The sequence below is a fragment of the Apodemus sylvaticus genome, chromosome 22 (assembly GCF_947179515.1).
Source record: "Apodemus sylvaticus chromosome 22, mApoSyl1.1, whole genome shotgun sequence".
NCBI lineage: Eukaryota > Metazoa > Chordata > Mammalia > Rodentia > Muridae > Apodemus > Apodemus sylvaticus.
The window spans coordinates 59,026,423-59,050,452 of record NC_067493.1 but is presented as its reverse complement, the minus strand read 5'-3'; the positions used below and the strand labels follow the sequence as shown (position 1 = coordinate 59,050,452).

General features: G+C 38.9%; 1 protein-coding gene across 1 annotated transcript; it reads left to right on the top strand.

The window, feature by feature from the left end:
- Positions 1 to 10,831: 10,831 nt before the first annotated feature.
- On the top strand, positions 10,832 to 18,390 carry Znf605 (zinc finger protein 605). Its single transcript, XM_052168120.1, has 2 exons — positions 10,832 to 10,919; positions 15,254 to 18,390. Exons 1-2 carry the CDS (start codon positions 10,886 to 10,888, stop codon positions 17,293 to 17,295), a joined length of 2,076 nt encoding a protein of 691 aa, XP_052024080.1. The 5' UTR covers positions 10,832 to 10,885; the 3' UTR covers positions 17,296 to 18,390.
- Positions 18,391 to 24,030: the final 5,640 nt, after the last annotated feature.

Here is a 24,030-nt window from a genome sequence, read left to right as displayed (position 1 = left end):
CCAGGAGAAAGAAGTTTGTTGCAGTCAACAAAGATGAAAGGAGTTGGATATCTGAAGACTGCTTTGACATCAGACATGGAGATGCAAAGTTTGGAATTTGCCCAGCTGGTTTTGGATCTATTTGGTCCAGTATTTACTCACTATGACATTTTGAAATAGTGGTGTATATACTGTGATGTTTAAGGTATGTGATTTGCTTTTTGATTTTGACTTTATAGGGGATTACAGTTTAGTGATTAAATGAATCTCTAAGAGAACTAGAACTTTAGAATTTTAAATACTGTTGGGACTGTGATAGACTATGAGGACTGCTGAAGTCGAACTAAATGTATGGTATGGCCCCCATAGACTCATATGCTTCAATAAGCCTATGGGGGCCAGGGATTGGAATATGTTTGGCCCAGAGAGTAGCATTACTCGGAGGTGTGCCTTTGGAGTAGGTGTGTCACTGTGTGCGTGGGCTTTAAGACCCTCACCCTAGCTGCCTGGAAGCCAGTATTCTAGCAGCCTTCAGATGAAGATGTAAAACTCTTCCTGCATCGTGCCTGCCTGAACTCTGCCATGCTCCCACCTTGATGATAATGGACTGAACTTCTGAACCTGTAAGCCAGCCCCAATTAAATGTTGTCTTTATAAGAGTTGCCTTGGTCATAATGTCTGTTCACAGCAATAAACCTCAAGACAATGATTATTTGTTTATATACTGTGGCAGTTTTTTTCCCCACATAGAAGTGATGAGGCATACATGAATCTACAATCAGAAAGCCCTAAAATTTAGACTCTATGTAGATGTGAATAGTCACATACAATAAGAAAAAATGAAAGCTTTAATAGCTATTTAAATCGTTAGTGAACAAATTCCTAAGTAGAAACCTGTAATAACGATATTTCCTGAGACTGGTTCTTGTAGAATTCCTTGATAGAAGCTTAGAACATGAATTTAAAGAACTTGGACCACTGTATTAGAAAATAATACAGGAGCCTTAAAAACACATTAGTTTACATCCTGGTTTTAGGAAGGAGAAGGAAGTCATGTAGCAGGGTGTTCAAAGATCTTCACTTAATACTCATAAATAGATGAACTGACCAAGCTGAGCTTTAGGTGCCAAGGAAACTTAAAGCAGCAAACCACAGAGAATAATGCATTTGATTTCTATCACTTCAGCTAGATAGACTATGTTGGGGGGCAAAGGGGGGCTTCTGGAAGTGAAGCCCACCCTTCAGTCCCAGGCACATTTGCACCAGTGGATCTCTGAGAAATGTAGTCCTATATAGACACTAAGGTTACTGCACCACATCTACTATGGAGCTGTCAGTTCTACAGTAAGTGCTAATGAAGCGGCCAACTGGTTAGGTGGTCTCCCGGGAGCAAAGTCTTGTCATTTGCAACCTCATAGAGCATTCAGGCTGCAATCAAAGGCAGCCTGGAGTGCTTGGACAGGCTCAGTGTGCATGTGCAGAATGCCGTTTTGTGGTCCTGGTTTTGGTCCATAACCAGTGGACCAAAGTGAAAAGTGACCCTGCACGTTCTGAGGGATTGTAGGCAAACTCTGGGAAGGAGATTAGTGCGGGACCAGGTGCTTGGAGGGGTATGTGGGGGGAGGGGGAGAAGCAGGGGCTTCGTCACTGATGCTGCATCCAGTTGGGGAGAGTGACTCTTTGGTAACGTTTGTGGATTAGGTGGCGGAGTATCTGAACATCACAACATCATGACCTCAGAGAGTAGGTGTCAATGCCACGTATATGAAGGACTAGTGGGATTCCCCAGACAAGTCTTTAGGGGGTGTTGCTTTGTAGGTTTGTTAGCCGTGAGTCCTGGGCGGCATGTATGTATGATGATATAATGATAAGTCATTTGTGTGCCAGTGAAGAATGGGGTTTGGGAAGGTTGATTTACAAGATTCTGTTGTGTTGTGAATTTCCTTTACTGAAAAGCATGTAGTAGTGAGGACATTAGGATCCTGTCTTCCTGAGAAACAGCAGAAATTATGAAATCTTTCACCTTTTGGGTTCTAGGAGAGGCTCACTGTAAAGAACTATCATCTGAATACAATAATGCTTAGGTCTGGTTGTACTCCTTTGTTAGCAATGGACAACCTGAAAGTGGTCCTCTCCATTTTCATGATTGCCTCAGAAGATTAACTTCACTACCCACCAATCAGTCCCAACAAAAAGGTTTTTAAGCAAACTGGTTTTCTTTTCTTGCCCCAGTTTCTTGAATCTTGTGCTGTACACAAACTCCCCCTAAGCAGAGAGATATTTCTATTTGCTCCCCATCACATACTTTAAACACACCTGGCTATACCTAGTTCTTTATACACATTTTAGTTCTCTTAAAAGAAAATCTAAGCTGGGCAGTGGTGACACATGCCTTTAATCCCAGCACTTGGGAGGCAGAGGCAGGCTGATTTCTGAGTTCAAGGCCAGTCTGGTCTACAGAGTGAGTTCCAGGACAGCCAGGAAAACCATACTCCAACTTCTTTCATACCCCAGTATTTGTGACATCTAGCCTGAGCTTTTAAATTATCTAAGTTCCCATCAAGAGAAAACTAAGATTTGCACCTCCAACTTAATGATATTTACTGACATTACAAATGACATTTACTAATATATCTCATTTCTTCACAGGCCATGAATAAAACAGTTCCTGTGAGACAAACAAAAGGATAATTCAAGTGTGAAAACATGTTCTTAGGTTCCAAAGATTTCTCTCTGGAATCAGGACAGAAAAAAGTCATGACATATTGAGTTCCTTAAGTATAGCAGAAGATGACAGAATCAAAGGTGAGTTATTTGTTTATATCCTACAACATGGCTTTTTTCCCTCTCCACTTAGAAGTGATAAGGTTTACATGAATCTGTAACAAGAAAGGTCTTAAGTTGAGACTCTAAAAAGATTTTAATTATAATAAGAGAAAATATAAAACTGTTTAATAGCTATTTAAATGGATGGTCTAGGGAACAAATTCCCAAATACCAACCTTATAATTACTATATTTCCTGAGACTTGCTTGTACAGCTACAAGCTTGATATAAGTTTAGAACATGAATTTAAAGAACTTGGTCCACCATTTTAGAAACTAAGACATGGGTATTTTTATGTTTTTAATTTTATTTATTTTATGTATACATGGGTACACTGTAGCTGTCTTCAAACACGCCAGAAGAGGGCATCAGATCCCTTTACAGATGGTTGCGAGCCACAATGTGGGTGTTGGGATTTGAACCCAGAACTTTCAGAAGAACAGTTGGTGCTCTTAACTGCTGAGCCATCTCTCCAGCCCCCTTAATTGCATTTTCATCCTTAAAACATTGTCTTAGACATAGAACATCTTCTTAAATCTTACAACTTAAGCTTGCATTAAGACTATAACTATCTACTCATCAACCCCATCAGAGATCTGAGAAGGAATATTACCTGGGTATACAGGAAGCTTAGGAATGCAGCTTCCAAAAATTACAGAAATGACAGAGACAGCTAGCTGATTGCCTGAACAGTCTCCAATATTGTCTCTATAGTGTTAGAGCAACTATCTTCAGCTTTTTGGCCCAGAATATGACACACTTTCTGAAGCAAGACTTATGAAGGACTTGCTTTACCCTGTTTTGGTAGAGCTTGACAGTCTACTTCCCTGAATCCATTTGTCCTTTCTGGATAGCATGTCTGTAGTTGAAGCATGGGCATTTTCTTTAACAGTGGCTAGTTTGCCACAATTGAAGCAACTCTGTATGGAGTTATTGATGTTTATCATCTTCTGTGAAGTAGAATGTGGATATTGTCAGGAGCAGACTTGTCTCATAGTCAAAAGTTCTTTCTGTTGTTGGAGTTCCCAACCCTATTAAGCCCGTACAAAAAACATATAATCCAGATATTATAATTGTAAGTTATATGCCTAGATTGGGCAAATCTAAGACTATACTAACTTGTTCCCCAGCTATGAGACCCCTTGCTACTTGTGGTTTTTCCCGGCTATGTGGTTCTGGTCCATCACGGCTTCTCCTCCTCTTCCTCTGTTCTCTCTTCTCCACTTACCTTCCTCCTTTCCTCCTCCCACTCTTAAACCTCCTGTCCCACCTTTTTCCTCTACTGCCTAACAATAGGCTCTACCCTTTTATTGACTAGTGGAAATGGGGAGAAGGTTCACATGAGATCACCTAAGTATGCAATGGACTGCTTGTTGGAGCAACCCCTCTTGAGGAAGCATATTAACACCAGAATACAAACGGGGTCAGGCCAACTCTCTACATCTTTTTTTTTTTTTTTTTTTTTGGATTTGGTTTTTCCGAGACAGGGTTTCTTTGTGTAGCCCTGACTGTCCTGGAACTCACTCTGTAGACCAGGCTGGCCTCGAACTCAGAAATCTGCCTGCCTCTGTCTCCCAGAGTGCTGGGATTACAGGCATGCGCCACCACTGCCCGGCACTACATCTTTTAATAATGAAAAAAATTTTAATACCATAATTCTGTGGATCTCTGGGGTTTTTGAAGACCATCTTCTATCTGTTTATAGTATATTTGGCCAAGCAACAGAATGTATAGTTTTGGGACAATTGAAACTAAAATCTAATATGACCGTGGGTTTGATTGATTGACTATTAACTTGTATTACTTAACTATCTTAAAGTTTGTAATAGTACCTATTGAAAGGACTGGAACTAAACCTTGTATTATTTTTTTTTAAAGATTTATTTATTTATTATATGTAAGTACACTGTAGCTGTCTTCAGACACTCCAGAAGAGGATGGTTGTGAGCCACCATGTGGTTGCTGGGATTTGAACTCAGGACCTTCGGAAGAGCAGTCAGTGCTCTTAACCTTTGAGCCATCTCTCCAGCCCCCTAAACCTTGTATTATTAAACGAGTTGCATAGGCACAATACCTGTACAAGAGTTGAAACATACAAATATTATTTTGTAACAAGTTAATCTTAAATTTTGTATCAGTATACAAAGATACCAATGAAAACCTTGAACCTATATCAGTATACAAAATTTTGTATCAGTGTAACAAAATATAACCTCATTTCTGCATCAAAATATAAAGATCTCTCCCAATGTAAAATTGTGGCTTAAAGATATTTTTTGGTTTAAGAGTAGATTCAATAATATACCCCTATTATCTAATTTCTTATAATATTTCAATATCCCCCACCTTTTTTTCTTTTCAGTCCCCTTCCTTTTACCTAAGGAAGAAAGAAAGACAAAGAAGAGAGAAAAGAAATCCCTGAATCTAACTTCTCTAGTGTATTTTCTCTTATCCAAGACCATAACTATTTGTAAATCATCCCTTAAAATGACCACATATGCATAGTTTACAAAACAACCCAAACCATCCACCCCAATTTAAGGGACTGGGATGACAGTCTTTTTAGAATTGCTTCCTGCTGAATTGGGGTGAAGAATTACTGTTTCAGAGACCAAGAAAAGTAGTGGTTAGTCTTAAGAAAGCTAGCTGTAGGATTTGTTGTAGAGTCTCTGTATGTTAAGAAAATACAGGCTTAAATGAAGTCCTGACTGGATCAGTTGAACCAACCAAAGTCATCTGGGATCAGCAGCCTTTCCTGAAGCTGTTCTGGAAGCAGGTATCTCAAGGAAACAGCAGGAAACAGGCATTCCAGTATCTTCAAGGGCGGATTTTTCCTGGGCTGCTGTTTAAGCCTTCCATTCTGCAATATACAAATTTTATAAGCAATATATAAGCCTATAAAGATATTTATATGGAATGTGCAAGGTGTACAGATCAATTAAGGATGATTTACTATTCTTTATTTGAGCAGGTGAAAGACAATTATCTTTCTTTGGAAGTTAGTTTGATCATATAATCAAATTATAATGTCTCCAGTTATAACATGAAAGATGGTATGTAGTAATAAGTCATGAGAATTCTATAGCCAACAAATTCTATTGGCCATGTAAGCTAAAGTTCTGGATGGAGACATATATATGTCCCAGCCAGTTTCAGAGTTGTTTTAATAGAGGGTTTAGCAATATATATTACCAGTGCATTTGGTCCTTTTGATTTTCTCCTGTCTAAAGCTGAGATCTTCAGGGGTCTCCCTCTACCAAATCTGATCCTTATTACTTTGGAAGGAGTCCAAAGCCTTTTTTTTTCTTTCCTGTTAACACAAATACAGAGCTTCTCTTCCAATATAACATGTCCTTTGTCTGGCAGTTTGAAGTCATTAAAAGTATAGATTGATCCACATTAACAGCCCCTTTCCTACCTAGGTCTGTTTTATTTTGACCTCTCTCATAGAGGGTGTGTAATACCATTATAATCACTGAACTTATAACCAATTTCATTTTGATAATTTAAAGCAATCGGAAGTAATTATTATTTATTGAGACAAGGTTTCACTGTGTAACCTGAGATGACTTGTATTTATTTTGTAGATTAGGGTGGCTGTGAATTTACAAGGCACCTTTCTGTCCCTGCCTTTGTCTCCCACGCATTGAGATCAAAGGCTTGAATTTATTGATTTATTTATTATCTATGTACCCTTGAAAACTTTTATATCAATTCTTATTTCTTTCTCCCTTCTTTGGAGATTATTAAGTATGTGGATTTATTGAACATACCCTTATTTTTTCTCTTAATTTAATATTCTCTATATTCAATTTTATTCAGATTCTTTTCCATTTATTGTATAACCATATTCCCAAGTAACATTGTATATGCTTAGAGGTTTTTTTCTTTGTGTGTCATGTGCTAATGTGAATTGTAACAGTTCTCCCATGGGATCCTATGTTTCTCAGACTAGTGTGACACCCTATTTTATGTTAGCTCTCATGAGCTGTCTGCTATTAGTTCTCCCATGGTAGCCCCACATTCCAAGGAGACTGGCTGGCTGCTCAGAGTAGCATGAAACTCTACCCCATGTTAGCTCTCATGAGCATAGCTTTTCTTTTTCTATTGGATAAAAGCAAAACAACTCTGCCCGGACCCCAACCCTGGGTCCCCACATTGACCAGCAAAATATGGTCACTTTTTTGGCAACAGTAAAGGATTATGTCTATTTGAAATTATAAACATGCCTTATGTGAATAAAAATATGCCCATATTCCCCTTTCTCTTTATATACATTTAAGACTGGTGTGTATTTTTTTAATTACTCAGGCCCCTCCTATTTATTATTAAGCAAAAACCTATATAGTACCTTTAAGGAAAAAAAATGTCATTTTGAATTTTAGACTGTCATTTGCAAGTGGCTGTATCTATCAGTAGAGAGTCCTGTCCTGATTTTATTAGATAGACCTGCCTATCTCTATCTCCTATGTCTGATGTGTTTTAGCTCAGACACTGTGCTGCACCTGTCCACAACCCTGACCCTTTGTTTACAAGGAGAGGCATTTCTGCCTTCCTCCCAATTCTGCCTGAAGCAGCCAACTTAGAGTTGCACTCCTGCATGCCATGAACACAGGGCATTAATTCCCACAGGATGGGGCTGGGCTCACCTGCATGCCAAATTTGGGAGAACCTGAAGTGGCTTGTCCCAAAGCTGTGGTCTCCAGGAAGCCACCAAAGGTTTTGCCATCTGCCCTTGCATTGGCTGCATTCAATCTGTGTATAACCCGAAGCTGGTTCCTCTCCCTCAGCTGGCTACCACTATGCTCTGCTTTTAAGAGAAGCCCCAACTTTTATGTTCTGTTTTTAAATTCAGTGGGGGCTTCTTTAAAGTGGTCTTCTGTACTGTCTCTTTGTAAGTCCCTGCTCTTTGACTAGGAAACCTCCTTACCAGCTGTTAGTCTTGTGCTGTTCTGGAAAACTTTCGCTTTGGTTTGTTTTTATTTTCTTTCTTTCTTTCTTTCTTTCTTTCTTTCTTTCTTTCTTTCTTTCTTTCTTTCTTTCTTTCTTTCTTTCTTTCTTTCTCTTTCTTTTTTTTTTTTTAAGACACCAGACCTCTTTTTCCAGCTAGCCTGACTATTCCCCACTTTTTACACTGGCCTTTTTAGGGTATAAACTTGAGTACTAATTGCCATAAGTTGAGCACCATTTTGTAGAAGCTATGTCTGCTTCTTTTTCCCAGCCCCACGCTCCCAGAAATAAAACTCAGACTCAAAATATATTTACAAATACCTTGACTATATACCTAGGCTCTATTCTAATTAGATCAAAACTGTGGCACTAGGCATAAAGCTGCTCAGTCACCCTGGCAGAGTGAGGTCGTCAATGTTCTGAGATCCTGAATGAAACACGAGACACACACACACACACACACACACACACACACACACAGAGCTTTATATTTAATATGCCTTAATCAACTCAATGGCTGGACCACTCCCAAACATCCGCATGGCTAACACATTCTCCCCTCCCATATTCTTGGAGTTATTACTAAAACCTATATTCCATCCTGGCCACCCAGGACCCAGTCAGGGGGACCCCTGGGCCCACTCTTAACTGGCTCTTTTTCTTTTTATCTTTTTTTAAAGATGTGTTTATTATTATATGTAAGTACACTGTAGCTGTCTTCAGACACACAAGAAGAGGATGTCAGATCTCATTACGGATGATTGTGAGCCACCATGTGGTTGCTGGGATTTGAACTCAGGACCTTCGGGAGAGCAGTCAGTGTTCTTAACCGCTGAGCCATCTCACTAGCCCCCCTTTTCCCAGCTCTTACAGGTTTGGTGTGCTCTCTCTTCCTGCACTTCTCAGGCCTAAGCTTTTTGCTTTCCTAGCATGGTGGTTCTCCTTTTGCTCTTTATCCCCTCGCCTGTGAATCCTAAAGTCCCGTCTCTGTCTTCTTGCCTCTGGCGACTTTATCTACCAATCAGAACCAACTGGGGCCAGGGACCCTCAGCGTCTTACATATGGATTCCTGTGCAGTTTTGGGAACCCAAATAATATAATGCAAATGTTAGACCAAATCCACAACAAAACCTTAGATAACTCAATTATTTTAACCTACATTCTGCCACATGACTGGTTACCTATGCTCAGGTACCATGTATCAGTTTGTCTCCTCACACTTTCCCTGTGAGTCTCCCCATGCCTGGCTCTCTCCCAGAATCCTTTCTCTCTCCCAGATATCCCACCTCTCTTTTCTGCCTAAGCCATAGACCGAAGGCTTTTTAATTGACAGGTGATGTATCCATACAACACACATGGCATTCTCTACAGGTCTCACTGTGTGAATAGGTTTGCTCCCCATAGATTCATGTGTCTGAATACTTGGCTATGGAGAGTGGTACTATTAGGAGGTGTGGCCTTATTGGAGGAGGTGTTGTATTGTTGGAAAAAGTGTGTCACTGTGTAGGTAGGCTTTGAGGACTCCTATACTCAGGCTCCTCCCAATGCAAAAGATAGTCTCCTCCAGGCTGCCTTTGGATAAAGAGGTAGAACTCTCAGCTCCTTCAACAGCACCATGTCTGTCTGGACACTGTTGTGCTTCCTACCATGCTGACAGTGGACTGAACCTCTGAAACTGCAAGCCAGCTCCAATTTTATAGTATCCTCGTTCCTTGGTCATGTTATCTCTTCACGGCAATGGAAACCCTAACTAAACTGTATACCCTTGGCTGGCCTAGAACTCGATGTGTAGACTACCACTCCTAGCTAGGGAAGTCTTTCTTTGTAGCCAAGGCTGGCCCCCAACCCCAGCCTCCCTAGTACCAGGGATTACAGATTTGAATCAACCACACCCAACTCACTACAGGCTTGAATAACATTTTATTTCATCTTCAAATATAATGTATGATGTAATATTAGTATATCATAGTATTTATTCATCTCTGAGTGACTAATTGTGCCAATGCTCATCTACTGAGAAAAAAAAATCATTTATCTTACAGTTTCTGTGGTTTATTGGATATGTATATCTTTGATTCTTGAACAGAGTCTTAAGTAACACATAACAGCAGATGTTCAAAAAGATTGAGACCATCTCAAGGCACACTAAGAAGAAGATCTAGTTCTTACATCCTTGTCGGAACGCTTGAGCCTTGGTTTCTTGCTGTATGTGGCTCTGTGCTAGGTTCCCTTACAGCGTTACTGCCAGACTTTCCTAGGGAGAGAAAGAACTCTTAAAAAGGAAGTTACATTCTCTGAGAACCTAATCTATCACAGAGTATCCCATCTCTTCCACCCGTTAATTATCTCTTCAACTGTGGTCAGTGAGGTCAGCCCACACTTAAAAGCCTAACACCAGTGCTAGGAGTCAGAGACCACTAAGTTGTCTGCCACAGAGACAAGCCTGTGTCCTGTGAGGCTGCATGGGGGTCACTTCACATCAAACAGAGATTGTGCTTTTCAGATATCATTTGAGGATGTGGCTGTAGACTTCTCCTGGGACGAGTGGCAGCTGCTTAGCCCTACTCAAAAGAGTTTATTCAGAGATGTGATGTTGGAGAACTGCAGCAGCCTTGTCTTCTTGGGTGAGAGTTTCTGCTGTAATTCAGTGTGTGGCTAGTAAGCATTTCTTTGATGTGTTTACTGATTTAGATATTAGTTTCAAATTTCAAATCTCATTTCTACATATATATATAATGATTTTTTCAGTCATTTGTTTTATTTTATAGTCTTTAATGTTTTCTTTTAGATATATTTTGTTATTTTGTGTGCATGTGTAATTTGCTTGTATGCATTTGCATCACATACGTGTCTGGTGCCCACAGAGGTCAGAAGAGGTGGGTTGAATTCCATCGAACTAGAGCTACAAATGATATGAACCACCATGCTGGGAGCTGAACCCTGACAAATTCTCTTAACCACTGAACCATCTCTCCAGCCCTATATTTTCTGGTCTTTATAATAAAATTCCTTTATGTTTGAGTCTCTCAACTAAAGCAATGGGGCTCAAATTTTCTGCTTCTAATTTATAGGTAATCAAACCATCAAACCTGATGTAGCCTTTAAACTAGACCAGCAAGAGTCACAGATAATGGATGAAGAAATCCTAAGTCAAAACTTTTTAGGTAAGAAATCACAAACATTAGGGTGAAAATTAAGTCTTAAAACTTTAAGGAACAGGTGAGTACATTTGAAGTGTTGTCCATAAATTTCATTTAAAGTTCCTAAATCTTGAGACATCTGTGGTGGCAAAGGTCCCAGGGCAGAAAATATCTTTGTAATTAAATATTTCAGAGTATTATGAGATGTGGTAGAAGGGTCAGGGGAAAAAGGGGGGCTATAAAGTCCTAGAAATCATGATAAAACTTTGAATCTGTCAGAATTTTTAAAGATTGCTAGATGCTGTGCTGAAGTCAGAATTATTAACTGGACTGGAAGTAGGACTATTACTTTGGAGAAATAGGTAGAATTAAGGATTCTGTAGGACAACATGGGACAGAAACAAAGTGTAGAAACATACATATGCCTCACACAATAGCAGCAGTGGTGTAATTTAGTCAAACCAGCTTAAATCATTTTCAGTTTTCTTATATGGATTCCCAGTCAACAACCCTGGGTGGCTTGAAATTCACTATGTAGCTCAGACTAGCCTGGTGCACATGGTACTTTGCCTACCTAGCCTTTAGAGTGCTGGGATTATATGTAAAAGCTATTATGCCTAGTTTAAGGGTTTTTTGATACAATTTTATCCTTAAACATTTAAATATATAAATCAATTGTTTTATTATTATGTACTACAATTCATCAATTTAGATTAACTAGAGTTTGTACATACACAGGGTTTGCAGTACTAGGGATTGATGCCAGTATTTTACATATACTATGCAAGTAATCTACTACTGAACAATCCCAACTCCTTTTTTTTTTTTTTTTTTTTTTTTGTGACAGTTTTACTAAGTAGTCCTGACTGGCTGTTCTGGAACTTACTTTGTTGACCAGGTTGGCTTTGAACTCACAGTGATCCTCCTGACTCTTTCTCCTAAGCACTGAGATTAAAAGCATGTATCACCCGCCATGCCTGACTTCTAGCTTTTTTTTTTTTTAAGACTGAGTCTCACTAAGTTTCCTGGATGGGATTTGAATTTGCAAGGCTCCTGAGTAGCTGGGATTAGATAAAAATATTCTATAATCTTATTTGGATTTTTTAGATTTATTTTATATGCGTGAATATTTTTTCAAGATTTATTTATTCACTTAATGTATATGATTATATACCATTGCTCTCTTCAGTCACACCAGAAGAGGGCATCAGATCCCATTACAGATGGTTGTGAGCCACCATGTTGTTGCTGGGAATTGAACTCAGGACCTCTGGAAAAGCAGCCAGTGCTCTTAACCGCTGAGCCATCGCTCCAGCCCCAAGTGTGAATATTTTACTGGAATGTGTGTATATGCACCATGTGTCCTGGCGCTCAAGGAGGTCAGAAGAAGGCATCATATCCCTTGGAACTGAAGTTATGAATGATTGTGAGCCACCATATGAGTATTGGAAACTAAACCTGGATCTTTTGCAAGAGCAACACGTGTTTTTAACCACTGAGTCATATCTCCAGCCCTTTATTTTTTTATTTTAAAAGTACAGTCTTTGAGTCTGGGCATAGTAGTGCATGCCTTTATTCCCACCACTTAGGAAGTAGAGACAGGGAGATATGGAGTTGAAGGCTATCCTCAGCTATATAGTGAGTTTGATTGGCTAAATGAGGTATTGTCTCAAAAAATAACATCACAAAACCACAAAATTACTATTTTTCTCATAGTTCATAAAATGACTTGCTGTAAATTCTGCAGGTAGACTCTGATTTTATCTTATGATTCTTGTTTTTAATTACCAGATTTAAGCCAGATGGTAGTGGTGCTTGGCTTTAATCCCAGAACTCAGGAGGACGAGGCAAGCAGATCTCTGTGAGTTCAAGGCCAGGCTGGTATACAGAGTGAATTTCAGGACAGCAGGGGTATACAAGAAACTCTATCTCAAAAAAGCAAACCAAACAACAACAAAAACAAAATCCAAACAAACAAATCTATAGACTTCATTCTCCTTCATATCTAAACATGGACTATTAAATCTTTATTTCATTCACCTTCATATCAGCAGCACGGGTTGGTTCCTTCTCTCAAATTCTAATATTTGATAATTGGATAGTATCTTTATTCCCCACCAACAAACTTGTCACTCAGAAAAAGAGTAATAGCTTTTTATTTGAAATCCTGGCAAGTCTTCCATCATGGAACTGAAGTATGGAGGAGTGCTACTTATTGACCTATTCCTCCTGGTTTGCTCAGTTTCTTTTCTTAGACACTCCAGGACCATCTACCCATGGTGGGCTGGGCCCTTCCGCATCAATCATCAATCAAGAAAATGTCCCAGAACCTTGCCTACAGACAAATATGATGGGAAATTTTTCTCATTTGAGATTTCCTCTTCTCAGATGACTCTAGCATGTATTAAGTTGCCCAAACCTAGCCAACATGACCATCTTCTGTGGTGGAATATCATCAAGCCCTGTGTTAAAGAGCTCAACTGAGTCAGTGAAGGGTGATATTGCTGTTATACTCAGAGGAAAGTGATCCACACCATCACTTTCAAGTATTCAGTAATCTGGACATGGTGCATATGCCTTTAATTCCAGATCTCAGGAGGTAGAAATAGGTGGATCTCTGTAAGTTTGAGGCCAGCCTAATCTATAGACAGAGTTCCAAGACAACCAGGTCTACATTTAGGGACTCTGTCTCAAAACACACACACACACACACACACACACACACTCAATAGAATCCTCAAAATATTCAGCAAAGCCACCTGAGGAGGCATATACGTCTAATCTTAGCACCTGTGAAGTAGAGACAGAAGAGTAAGTTGGAAGCCAGTCTAGACTTTATCATGCATTTGAGTCCAGAATTCATAGTGAGTTCTTCTCTCAAAAAGAGAAACAGAGGCCGGGCAGTGGTGGCGCACACCTGTAATGCCAGCACACTGGGAGGCAGAGGCAGAGGCAGAGGCAGGCGGATTTCTGAGTTCGAGGCCAGCCTGGTCTACAGAGTGAGTTCTAGGACAGCCAGGGCTATACAGAGAAACCCTGTCTCGAAAAAAACAAATCCAAAAAACCGAGAGAGAGAGAGAGAGAGAGAGAGAGAGAGAGAGAGAGAGAGAGAGAGAGAGAGAGAGAGAGAGAGAGAAACAGATAGGACTGAATGGATTTGCCTAACTTACACAAGGCCATTTTTTTCAATTTCCATTACTAGAAAACAAGCAAAATTACAGAAAAAGTAATCCAGCAAACAAGTTTAATAAACCATCATGTGAAATTCAGAAGTAATTGTACTTAAAAGGAAAAATAACTATCCTAATGTAATACAAATACTTTTTTCTTTGAATAGGGTCTTCCAGGCTGGTCTCAAGTTTGTTAAGTAATCAGGAATAACCTTTAACTTCTGATCTGCCCATTCTAAAGTTATATAAAACATTCTCATGGTTTGCGACAACTTCTATTATTAGCATCATCTATATAGTTTATATGTATTTGTTTATAGGTTCAATTATTGGCCCAATTAAAAAGGGATAAATGTCAAACTTTGATAATAGTAAACTTGAGAGGCTGAGACAGAAGTAGCACCACAAGTCTAAGCTCAGCCTGGCCTACAGAGCAGGTGTTGAGATGGCTCAGTTAATAAAGGCACTTGCAACCGACCATGAGTTTGAGGGCAGCCTGGCTACAGAGGGATTTTCAGGACATCCAGAGCTACACAGAGGAACCCCTTGTCAAAAAACCTTTTTAAAAAATATGGGTCACCATTACCAGCTACTGCAGGTTTTCATAATATAATTATGGTATGGAAAATTAGTGCATCTCATCTTTTAGATGTAAAGTTGGCAGCCTGTACTTGCTTTGCATCATTCAAAAGCAGAGTGTGTTATAATGTTTATATTTGTTTAGTCTCAGTTTTCAGTATATTTTGTTTGAGCAATTACCTGCTTTCTATAATCTTTTGCATCTGAGTCTGGATGTATACTCGGAAAATATACTGCATATTTATACTGCTTGAAAATTATACTTGAAAAATACTTTGAGTACTTTATACTCGAAAATTACTGCATATTTATAACACTTGTAATTCAAAATTTAATTTTCATGTTTCATTATCCAAGACAAATGTCTGAAGTTCTAGTATTTATGAGATTTAAGTCAGGAAGAATTTTTAGTTTGAGGTCTGTGTGAGCTACATAGTAAAACTGTTTCCAAAACAAACAAAAACAGAAAACCAACTAGTTCTAATTAATATATATTATTTGAGGGCTTACCTTCTTTCCAGGATAGTAGGCTTTATTTTAGAAGTTTTATTTGTAAATACAGTCATTGAAGAATTTATATAGTGTGGTACATTTCTTTTTTCTTTTCAGAAATCTGGCTAGACAGTTATTCTGAACTATGGCCTCAAGATAAACAAGACAAGCTTAAAAGAATGGAGAGAGGCAATGGAGATAATGTTTTGGAGGAAATATGTCAGTCAAGCATGAACTCTGTTTATTTAGAAATGAGATTCCATATATGTGGTACATGTGAAAAGAGTCCAAAAAATCCTTTAAATTTTATTATTCCAAGAAGTAACTGTGGAAGAAAAAAAAATAAAGTCAGTAAAAAATTATTATTTTATCTAAAATTTGACAGACCCTACAGTAAAAGAAAATCCTGTGATTGTAATAAGTATAGAAAAGTGAGGAATAATGAGTCACAGCTCGTTACAAATCAAATGACACATTCAGGAATCTTTTTATGTATGGAATGTGGTAGAATTTTTAACAAGAAATCACAGCTTATTGTACATCAGAGAAACCACACAGGAGAGAAGCCTTATCAGTGCAATGGATGTGGGAAAACTTTTGCACAAAAGTCCCTGCTTGCTATTCACCAAAAGACTCACTCAATAGAAGAACCAGATGGCTGTGATGAACATCAGAAGGCTTTCAGTGGGAAGTCTCTGGTCATTCAGCAACAGAGAACACATACTGGACAGAAGCTCTGTACACGTAGAAAAGTCTACAGAAGGAAGCCACAGCAAAATAGGCAGGAGATGATTCACCCGATAAATAAAACTTATTGTTGCAGTGATTGTGGGAAAGTTTTCTCTCAGAAATTGAAACTTCTCATTCATCGAAGAACACATACAGGAGAAAAACCGTATAAATGTAGTGAGTGTAAAAAAGCTTTCCTTTGGAATTCACAACTTATTACTCATCGGCAGTCACATAGAGGGAAGAAACCTTATGTATGTAGTGAATGTAACAAAACCTTCAGGAGGAACTCACTTCTCATTAGACATCAAAGGATTCACACAGGAGAGAAACCACATGGAAGCAGGAAATGTGGTGAGGCCTTCATCAGAAAGCCACAACTTGCTAAACATGGCATGACCCATACAGGAGAGAAGAACTATCAGTGTTATGACTGTGAAAAAGCCTTTTTCAAAAAGTCACAGCTAATGAGAAATCAAAAAAGTCACTTAGGAGAGAAACTGCATAGGTGTGCTGAGTGTGGAAGAGAATTCCTTGAAAAGTCACAGCTCCTGACACATCAAAAAATTCACTTAGTAGAGAAACCATATAGGTGTGCTGAGTGTGGAAAAACATTCCCTGGAAAGTCACAGTTCCTGACACATCAAAAAAGTCACCTAGAAGAGAAACCACATAGGTGTGCTGAGTGTGGAAGAGAATTCCTTGAAAAGTCACAGCTCCTGACACATCAAAAAATTCACTTAGTAGAGAAACCATATAGGTGTGCTGAGTGTGGAAAAACATTCCCTGGAAAGTCATCACTCCTGACACATCAGAGAACACACACTGGTGAGAAACCTTACAAATGCAATTTGTGTGGAAGGGCCTTCTCCCAGAGGTCAAGCGTAATATCGCACCAGAGAACACATACGGGTGAGAAACCCTACAAATGTGGTGACTGTGGGAAAGCCTTCACTGAGAAATCAAGCCTCCTTCATCACAAGAGAACCCACACCGGGGAAAAGCCCTTTGAATGCAGTGACTGTGGAAAAGCCTTTGCATGGAAGCCACAGCTCCTTCGGCATCAGCGAATTCACACAGGGGAGAAACCCTTTGAATGCAATGAGTGTGGTAAAGCATTTGTTCAAAAGGTTCAACTCATTAAGCATCAGAGACATCATACAGGAGAGAAGACCTATAAATGCAATGGTTGTGAAAAAGCTTTTTTTGAGAAGACACAGCTTATGATCCATCAGAAAATCCATACAGGTGAGAGACCTTATACTTGTGGTGAATGTGGGAGATCTTTCACTAGAAAATCACATCTAATGAGACATGAGCCAATTCATACAAGAGATAAGTGCTATAGGTGCAGTCAGTGTGGTACTGTCTTCGACAAGAAGTCACATCTTATCAGACATCAAAAAGATCATATAATAAAGGCCATATAAATGCAGGGAGCTTGGATAGATGCTGTTGGGTTCAGATGTTCCCCTAACAGTTCTTGAGAATATGCAGAAGAGTCTATAGAGACCATGACTGCTGAAAAAGGCTGTATGTAGAGGCAGATGACAGGAAAAGTATTTTCCCAGAAGACATAGCTTGGTGCGCCTGAGATAAGTTATTATGGAAACAATGGTTTCAGTACTTCTAGAGATAGTGCTAGAGCCTCTAGTCAGAAGTTACAAGTATTAAACAAGAGAAAAGCTATTATCGCAAGTGAGCCAGAGACCTCATCTGAAAGGGACAACCCATCGACCACTAAAGAATGCTAACAAAGGATACACTGAGTAAGAGTTCAGACTGATGATTCAAGGAGTATAATTGGTGTGACCCTTCTCAAGTGATTTTTGTGAGGGAATTGTGTTCATTATATATGAATTACTGCAAAAAGTTGTCTCTTTTAACCAGCAAGTATATTTGTGAAGACGCCTCCTTTCTATTATGGAGCAATAATTGACCAGATGGACTCTCCTGCCTTAAACAGCTAGAAACTGTACGATATATGTGAAATGTTGTTTAATGTTTTTAATTGCCATCTAAAGGTTGTATGTATTTTGGGGTACTGTATGTCATTTCAATACACATAATACATGCATAATATGTATTGATCAGACCTGGGTAATTGACAGAATGTATATTACTTTGTATATCTATCATTTTCTGTTAGAAATATTCAAAAATATTCCTCTCTTCTAGCTTTATGTTGTTGTTGAGACAGGGTTTCATTGTATAGCCTTATCTGGCCTGAAACTCCCTATGTAGACCAGACTGGCTTTGAACTCACAAAGACATGCCTGCCACGACCAACTGAGTGCTGGGATTAAAGACATGTACCAGCATACCTGGTTTCTGTTAGCTCATTTTAAGTACTTGGTTTTGTTTTGTGTAGTTACACTGCTATGCTGTGGAGCGTTTGAAGCTAATCTCTATAGTTGCACACCTTAACTCATTTACTATCCTCTACCCATTCTCTTGCCACATTCTCCCCAGGTTCTAGTAATGACTTTTCTCCTTTAAGATCATTGCTAGTGTTTAAAATCTATATGGTGTTTGTCTTTTTTGTTGTTGGACTTATTTCACATCACATAGTGTCCTTGAGTTCCTTATGTATTTCTACAAATCACAGAAATTCACTCTTTTTTAAAAAGATTTATTATATGTAAGTACACTGTAGCTGTCTTCAGACACCAGAAGAGGGTGTCAGATCTCTTTATGGATGGTTGCGAGCCACTTTGTGGGTGCTGGAATTTGAACTCAGGACCTTCAGAAGAGCACTCAGTGCTCTTACCCACTGAGCCATCTCTCCAGCCCCCAGAAATTCACTCTTTGGTGACTGAATAATACTCCTGTGTACACATATTGTATTTGCCTTTTCTATTCATGTAGTTAGGCACTTGAGTTGACTCCATCTTTTTTTTTTTTTTTTTGGTTTTTCGAGACAGGGTTTCTCTGTCTAGCCCTGGCTGTCCTGGAACTCACTCTGTAGACCAGGCTGGCCTCAAACTCAGAAATCCACCTGCCTCTGCCTCCCAAGTGCTGGGATTAAAGGCGTGTGCCACCACCGCCCAGCTGAATCCATCTCTTGAGTAACAGTGACTTTTGGACATAAGATAAACACAAGTTAGTAGCCTCTAGCAGAGGTAGGCAAATGGGGCTGAGCCCTATAATTATCCAGCCTATTGCCTGGTGTCAGTTTTCAGGTGTTCATGTACAAAACTAAACTCGGTTCTGCGGAACTGCAAAGACAGGCTTGGCTTTGGGGGAGGCCACAGTGTCTACAAGTTCCGAGGAAAGTCTTGGAGAAGATGGAACTTTGCAGCAGGGGGACATCATAAATCTGAAGGATAGCCCTTGAGTCCTTTGGTTAATCAAAGATTGTACATCTGTCTGATAAAGGAAACATCTTGAGGCCAAGATAGAAAGCCCCGGACAGAAAGCAGTAGTGTAAGTGACCCATTGAATGAAGGAAATTGGTTACTACCAGTCAGAGGTGAAACAACTTGGAAAGTATAGGCATCAAGTAGCAGATGGTTCAGAATTAGAACTAATGATTCCTACAGTAGGTCCACAGTGTCTGGCATAAAAAGTCACCTGGTAAACCAGGCAGTTCCCTTAATCCCAGTACTCTGGAAGCAGAGGCAGGCAGATCTCTGAGTTCCACACCAGCCTGGTCTACATAATGAGTTTTCAAAAAAAACAAAAGATAAAAAAAAGACATTCAAAGAAGCAAGAAAGTGCCAGGTATGGTGATGCACACCTTTAATCCTAGTACTCAAGAGGGAGGAAAGCCAGGGCTGTTATACAAAGAAACTCTGTCTTGAAGACAGAAAAACAAAGAAGCAAGAAAATATAACTTATTCATAACCATAAGAAATATTTGTCAACAGAAACAGACCTAAATCAGGTCTGCAAATATATTAAAAAATTATATATATTTATAGTATAGGTATAGTGTGTGCGCGCGCGCGTCTGTGAGTGGTTTTTCAGGCTTTTGGCTAAGATCAAGTGTAATTAATAAAGTATCACTAAATACAAATTTGGTGAAACCTGAGAGTCAAGATACATTTCCAAGGTCATCTGTGACACTTGTCTTTAATTCTGTTTTTTAACCAAGAGGATTGCAGTGTGTTCCTAGTCAGGTTGGGCTACACAGTGAGACCTTGTTTTCCTTATGTTGATTTGGCTTTTAAATGTGTGCGTGTGTATGTGTAAACTTTTTAAAAGTTCAAGTGGAACTAACAGAGATCAAAACATCGCTAAAAGGATTTTTTTTTATGCTTAAGTGGAATTAAAAGCAATTTTGGACATTGAAAATAAACCAGTGAACTTGATAAGCAAAAATAACTATTCCAATGATATACAAAAGGAGAAGACAGAACTAAAAAAAAAAATGTCTTTGAAGTCTGGTATATGAGCTAGTTGGTGTAGCATTTATCTGACCTGAGCAAGACACTGGTCCAACTGCCTGCACTGCAAAATGAGGGGGAAAAAGTGTTTGAGCCAGATCAGCTCAGCTTTTTGTCAAGTTGGACAGGAAGGTAGTGACTGTGTCTCAAAAACCTAAAACTTATTTAGAGCTGAAATGTTCCAAATATGATTTTAAAACAACAACAACAAAACAAACAAAAGCATTTTGAAGAAGTTCCAAGAGCCCAAGGCTGAAGTGCATGGAAAACCTCAGTAATGCACACCAGACTGGGAAGAACTAGTGATGACCTGAACAGGTTTAAAACACCTGAAGAGGAAGAAGGATGTTGTCACCTGGGCAGAGATTTAAATTAGAATACAAAGGGGCCTCAAGGAAGACATGTCAAAGGAAGTTCGGGGCTGCAGGAAACAATTCAGAGTAGAAATTTGGAATTAGTTTGAATAGGGAATGAAGAATTCTGGAAATAAATGCTATATGGGTAGATGAAAAATAGTTTAAGATACTTTGTTTGAATAAATTGACTGTTTAGGACCAAAGTACTTGTAACATATTTTAAGCTCCTAGGCACCTAGGTGTTTAATAGGACTTAAATTAATATAGTTTAACAGACTGTGTCATCTGTTCCTTGGACTCTGGTGAGCTGCTTTTGGAGCAACTTAAAATGTATGTGGTACTGGTTCTGTGTTGATGGCCCTCTACCTTTATCTAGCAACTCAGTCTCTGACTACTAGAGACAGATTCCCTAGAACTTCTTCCTAGGTTTGAACCAGTAAAAGGTGAGATCTGTCCCATTCCTGTTTCTCTACTGGGCCTGGATTTTGGCACTTCTGTGTGGCTAGCAGCTTCTCTTGTGTGGCTGAAGCTTTCTAGCTTTCAGCTAACAACACACCTTGCATTTCAGACTTAAAAATGGTAATTACCCAGAGTGCTTATCTCTGGTTGATTTAATTTTGAACACACATCTTTATTAAATGTTCTTTTTAAAAAATATAAAGTTTGATATGTTTGAGTGTTTTGCCTCCATACATGTATATTTGTGTACTGGATCCATGCTGGTACCAGTGGAGAGTATAAGAGGGCATCATGTCCCCTGGAACAGGAGTTATAGATCGTTATATTCCACCATTTGGGCGTTGGGAATCAAATGTGGACACAATGCACAAGCTAGCTGCAAGTGCTCTAAACCACTGAGTCTTTTAGTCCTTATTAAATGGTATTGAAATTAAAGTTTTGACTGTGTCGTTTTCTCTTGTTCAAATGAACATTTACTAATCGTAAGCATCTGCTACTAGTACAAGTTCTCACAGAACATAGATCAACATTTGTGAAAATCTTAACAAATACCTTATTTCCACTTTGTTTTAATATTACAATGGAAGTGGCAAATGCCAAAGTTTTATAGTTTGGGCACATGTTAATGGCCCTAGAATCAGTTTCCACCTGGAACTTATACCTAAACCTCTGCAGTAACCCAACCCAAAAAGTTTATAAAGCCTGTGCTTTATCTGGCTAAGCAACCCACAGAAAGGATAGGATTACCTATGCAGGACTAAAGATGACAACTAAGAAGAAGGAAGAAGTCACGTCTAAAGTATGAAAATTCCATTCAGGGAACCTTCTCGTGTTTTCACATGGAGGGTGCATTTTTAAGCATGCTTAGTTTCTGGTCATGATGCAAATGTTTAAACAAGATTATGGACAGGAATCCTTATTGATATCCTCCACTTATAGCATAAAATTAAAGGTGAATTATCCTAGGAGTCTTCCCTGTAGGTTTATCTATCACTTACTGCCTAACCATGAAATTGCAAAGAGTCCAGTAAAACATCTCAGTTCTCACCACCATCATCATGCCAGAAAGAAAAATAGCTCTTGTAAAATTGAGCCAGAGTTGCTTCAGACATGATATGAAACAGTAAATTTATTGAACAATAACTACTACCAAAGAGGTCAGATGTAGGCAGCACCATGCCCTATTATTTCCTACGTATCTGCTTTAGAGGCATTGCCTTCAGATGACTGTGGTGGTTCATACCTCTAATCTCAGAAGTTTGGAGACTGAGCCAGGAGGATTCCCATACATTCGAGGCAGCCTGAAATATATAATGAATTCCAGGCTAGCTTGAGCTTATATTTTGAGGGTGTATACTCAAAACAGATCATTCTTGTAGTGCAAAGAAAACAGTTAGAGGAGACTCTGAAATGAAGCAGTTGATGCTGCTGCTTTTATACAGGCTGCTCTGCCATATGGGCTACATGACCCAGCAAAGGCAGTGGTGTTTGATTTGACAGTAACAAACATGGATGTGATTTACAGCCTGTGGCAAGTCCCATAGATAGTTTTGGAGCAAAGCTTCAAGATTTTTTATACAGATAATCACCTTTTGAGAAAGTAAAAACACATATCACTGTGTATAGCAGATTTTTTAAAAATTTTTTTGTCTGTGGTGTTTTGTCTATGTCTGCATCACTGTAGCCACTATAGAGTATTCAATCTGTTAGTACCAAAGTCCATCATAAAGTTCTGGATATGGCTTCTTTCCCCAAGGTAACCAACCAGTGATCTGGTAGCAAGTTAACAACATTGCTTTGGGAAGGGGGCAATATTTTCTTACTGGAATGACAGCATGGATATTTATTTGCTTACGCTGTATAAAATGCTTCTACACAAGCTATCATCTACAGACTCACTAATTTCACCATCATTGTATTCTGTACAGTGTTGTTTTTTATCAAGGAATTCACACCAAATGAACTGTACCCTGGCTCCATTAACATAGAATTCATGGGTCTTGCTATGCAGGGAACATCAATCTACTTTTTATTTTTATTTGAATGATAGAACCCAGAATGATACAACTACAGTATTATGCACTACATAGCAACAATTTAGTAAATGATGTTACCAGTGGTGACTACATAGTTGATTGTATAGTCTGTTATGTTCTATACCCTTGGAAAGCAATCATGTTATATGCCAATAGAACTGTGTCACTCACAATAAGCTTGGACCTGAACCAACCACTCAATAGCTCTTCCTGCAATCGTGTATAAACTTTCATAGTTATAAGCTGCCCCTTGGATGGACCTCAACATAACACCTGCACCAATATAAGAAGTTATTTGGAATAAGATTTCCATTTTGAGTAGTGATTGAGTAAAGTATAAGTTCCCAAAGCCTCCTTGGGAATTGACATCCTACTTGGCAGAAATCAATATGTACGTGGGTACTGTGGCAAGTTAAGACATGAATATTAGATAAGTCAACTCTCTGCTACAGTTGAATACCCAAATCAATGGGAGCAGGATAAATATACAACAAAACATGTTCCTAAGTAAACCCTCTAATCCTAAATCCTGAGTGGTAGAATAACTTGGCACAGATATTTGTAGATTTTAGGCTTAAAAACCCTATAGTCTTCACTGGGGTTTACAGTTCAGTTCCCAAATGTGGACACTGGACCTGGTCAGTCCTGAACCCCAACACAATGTTCATTGCAGTAACATATTATTCAGTTTGGGAGCTTAGGAACAATAGACAGCAGATAGCTTAGTTATGTAGTAGACTCTACCATCCTGGCTTTTATAAATCCATGATACTCAACAATGAAATAATCTACTGAAGCACTTCTTTGAACACACTTATCTGAAGGCTAGGAATGGCTATAAATGTTGAATGCAAGTGTAAGCACCATGTTGACTCTGAAAGGACAACATAAACTCCACTTGTCTCCATTTAAGGACCAGGCCTGAT

Bases quoted from the DNA above. Each gene is read 5' to 3' on its own strand.
- Znf605 (XM_052168120.1), top strand. From the start codon at position 10,886: ATGGATGAAGAAATCCTAAGTCAAAACTTTTTAG. The intron at 10,920-15,253 runs GTAAGAAATCAC...TTTTCTTTTCAG, and splicing joins CCTAAGTCAAAACTTTTTAG to AAATCTGGCTAGACAGTTAT.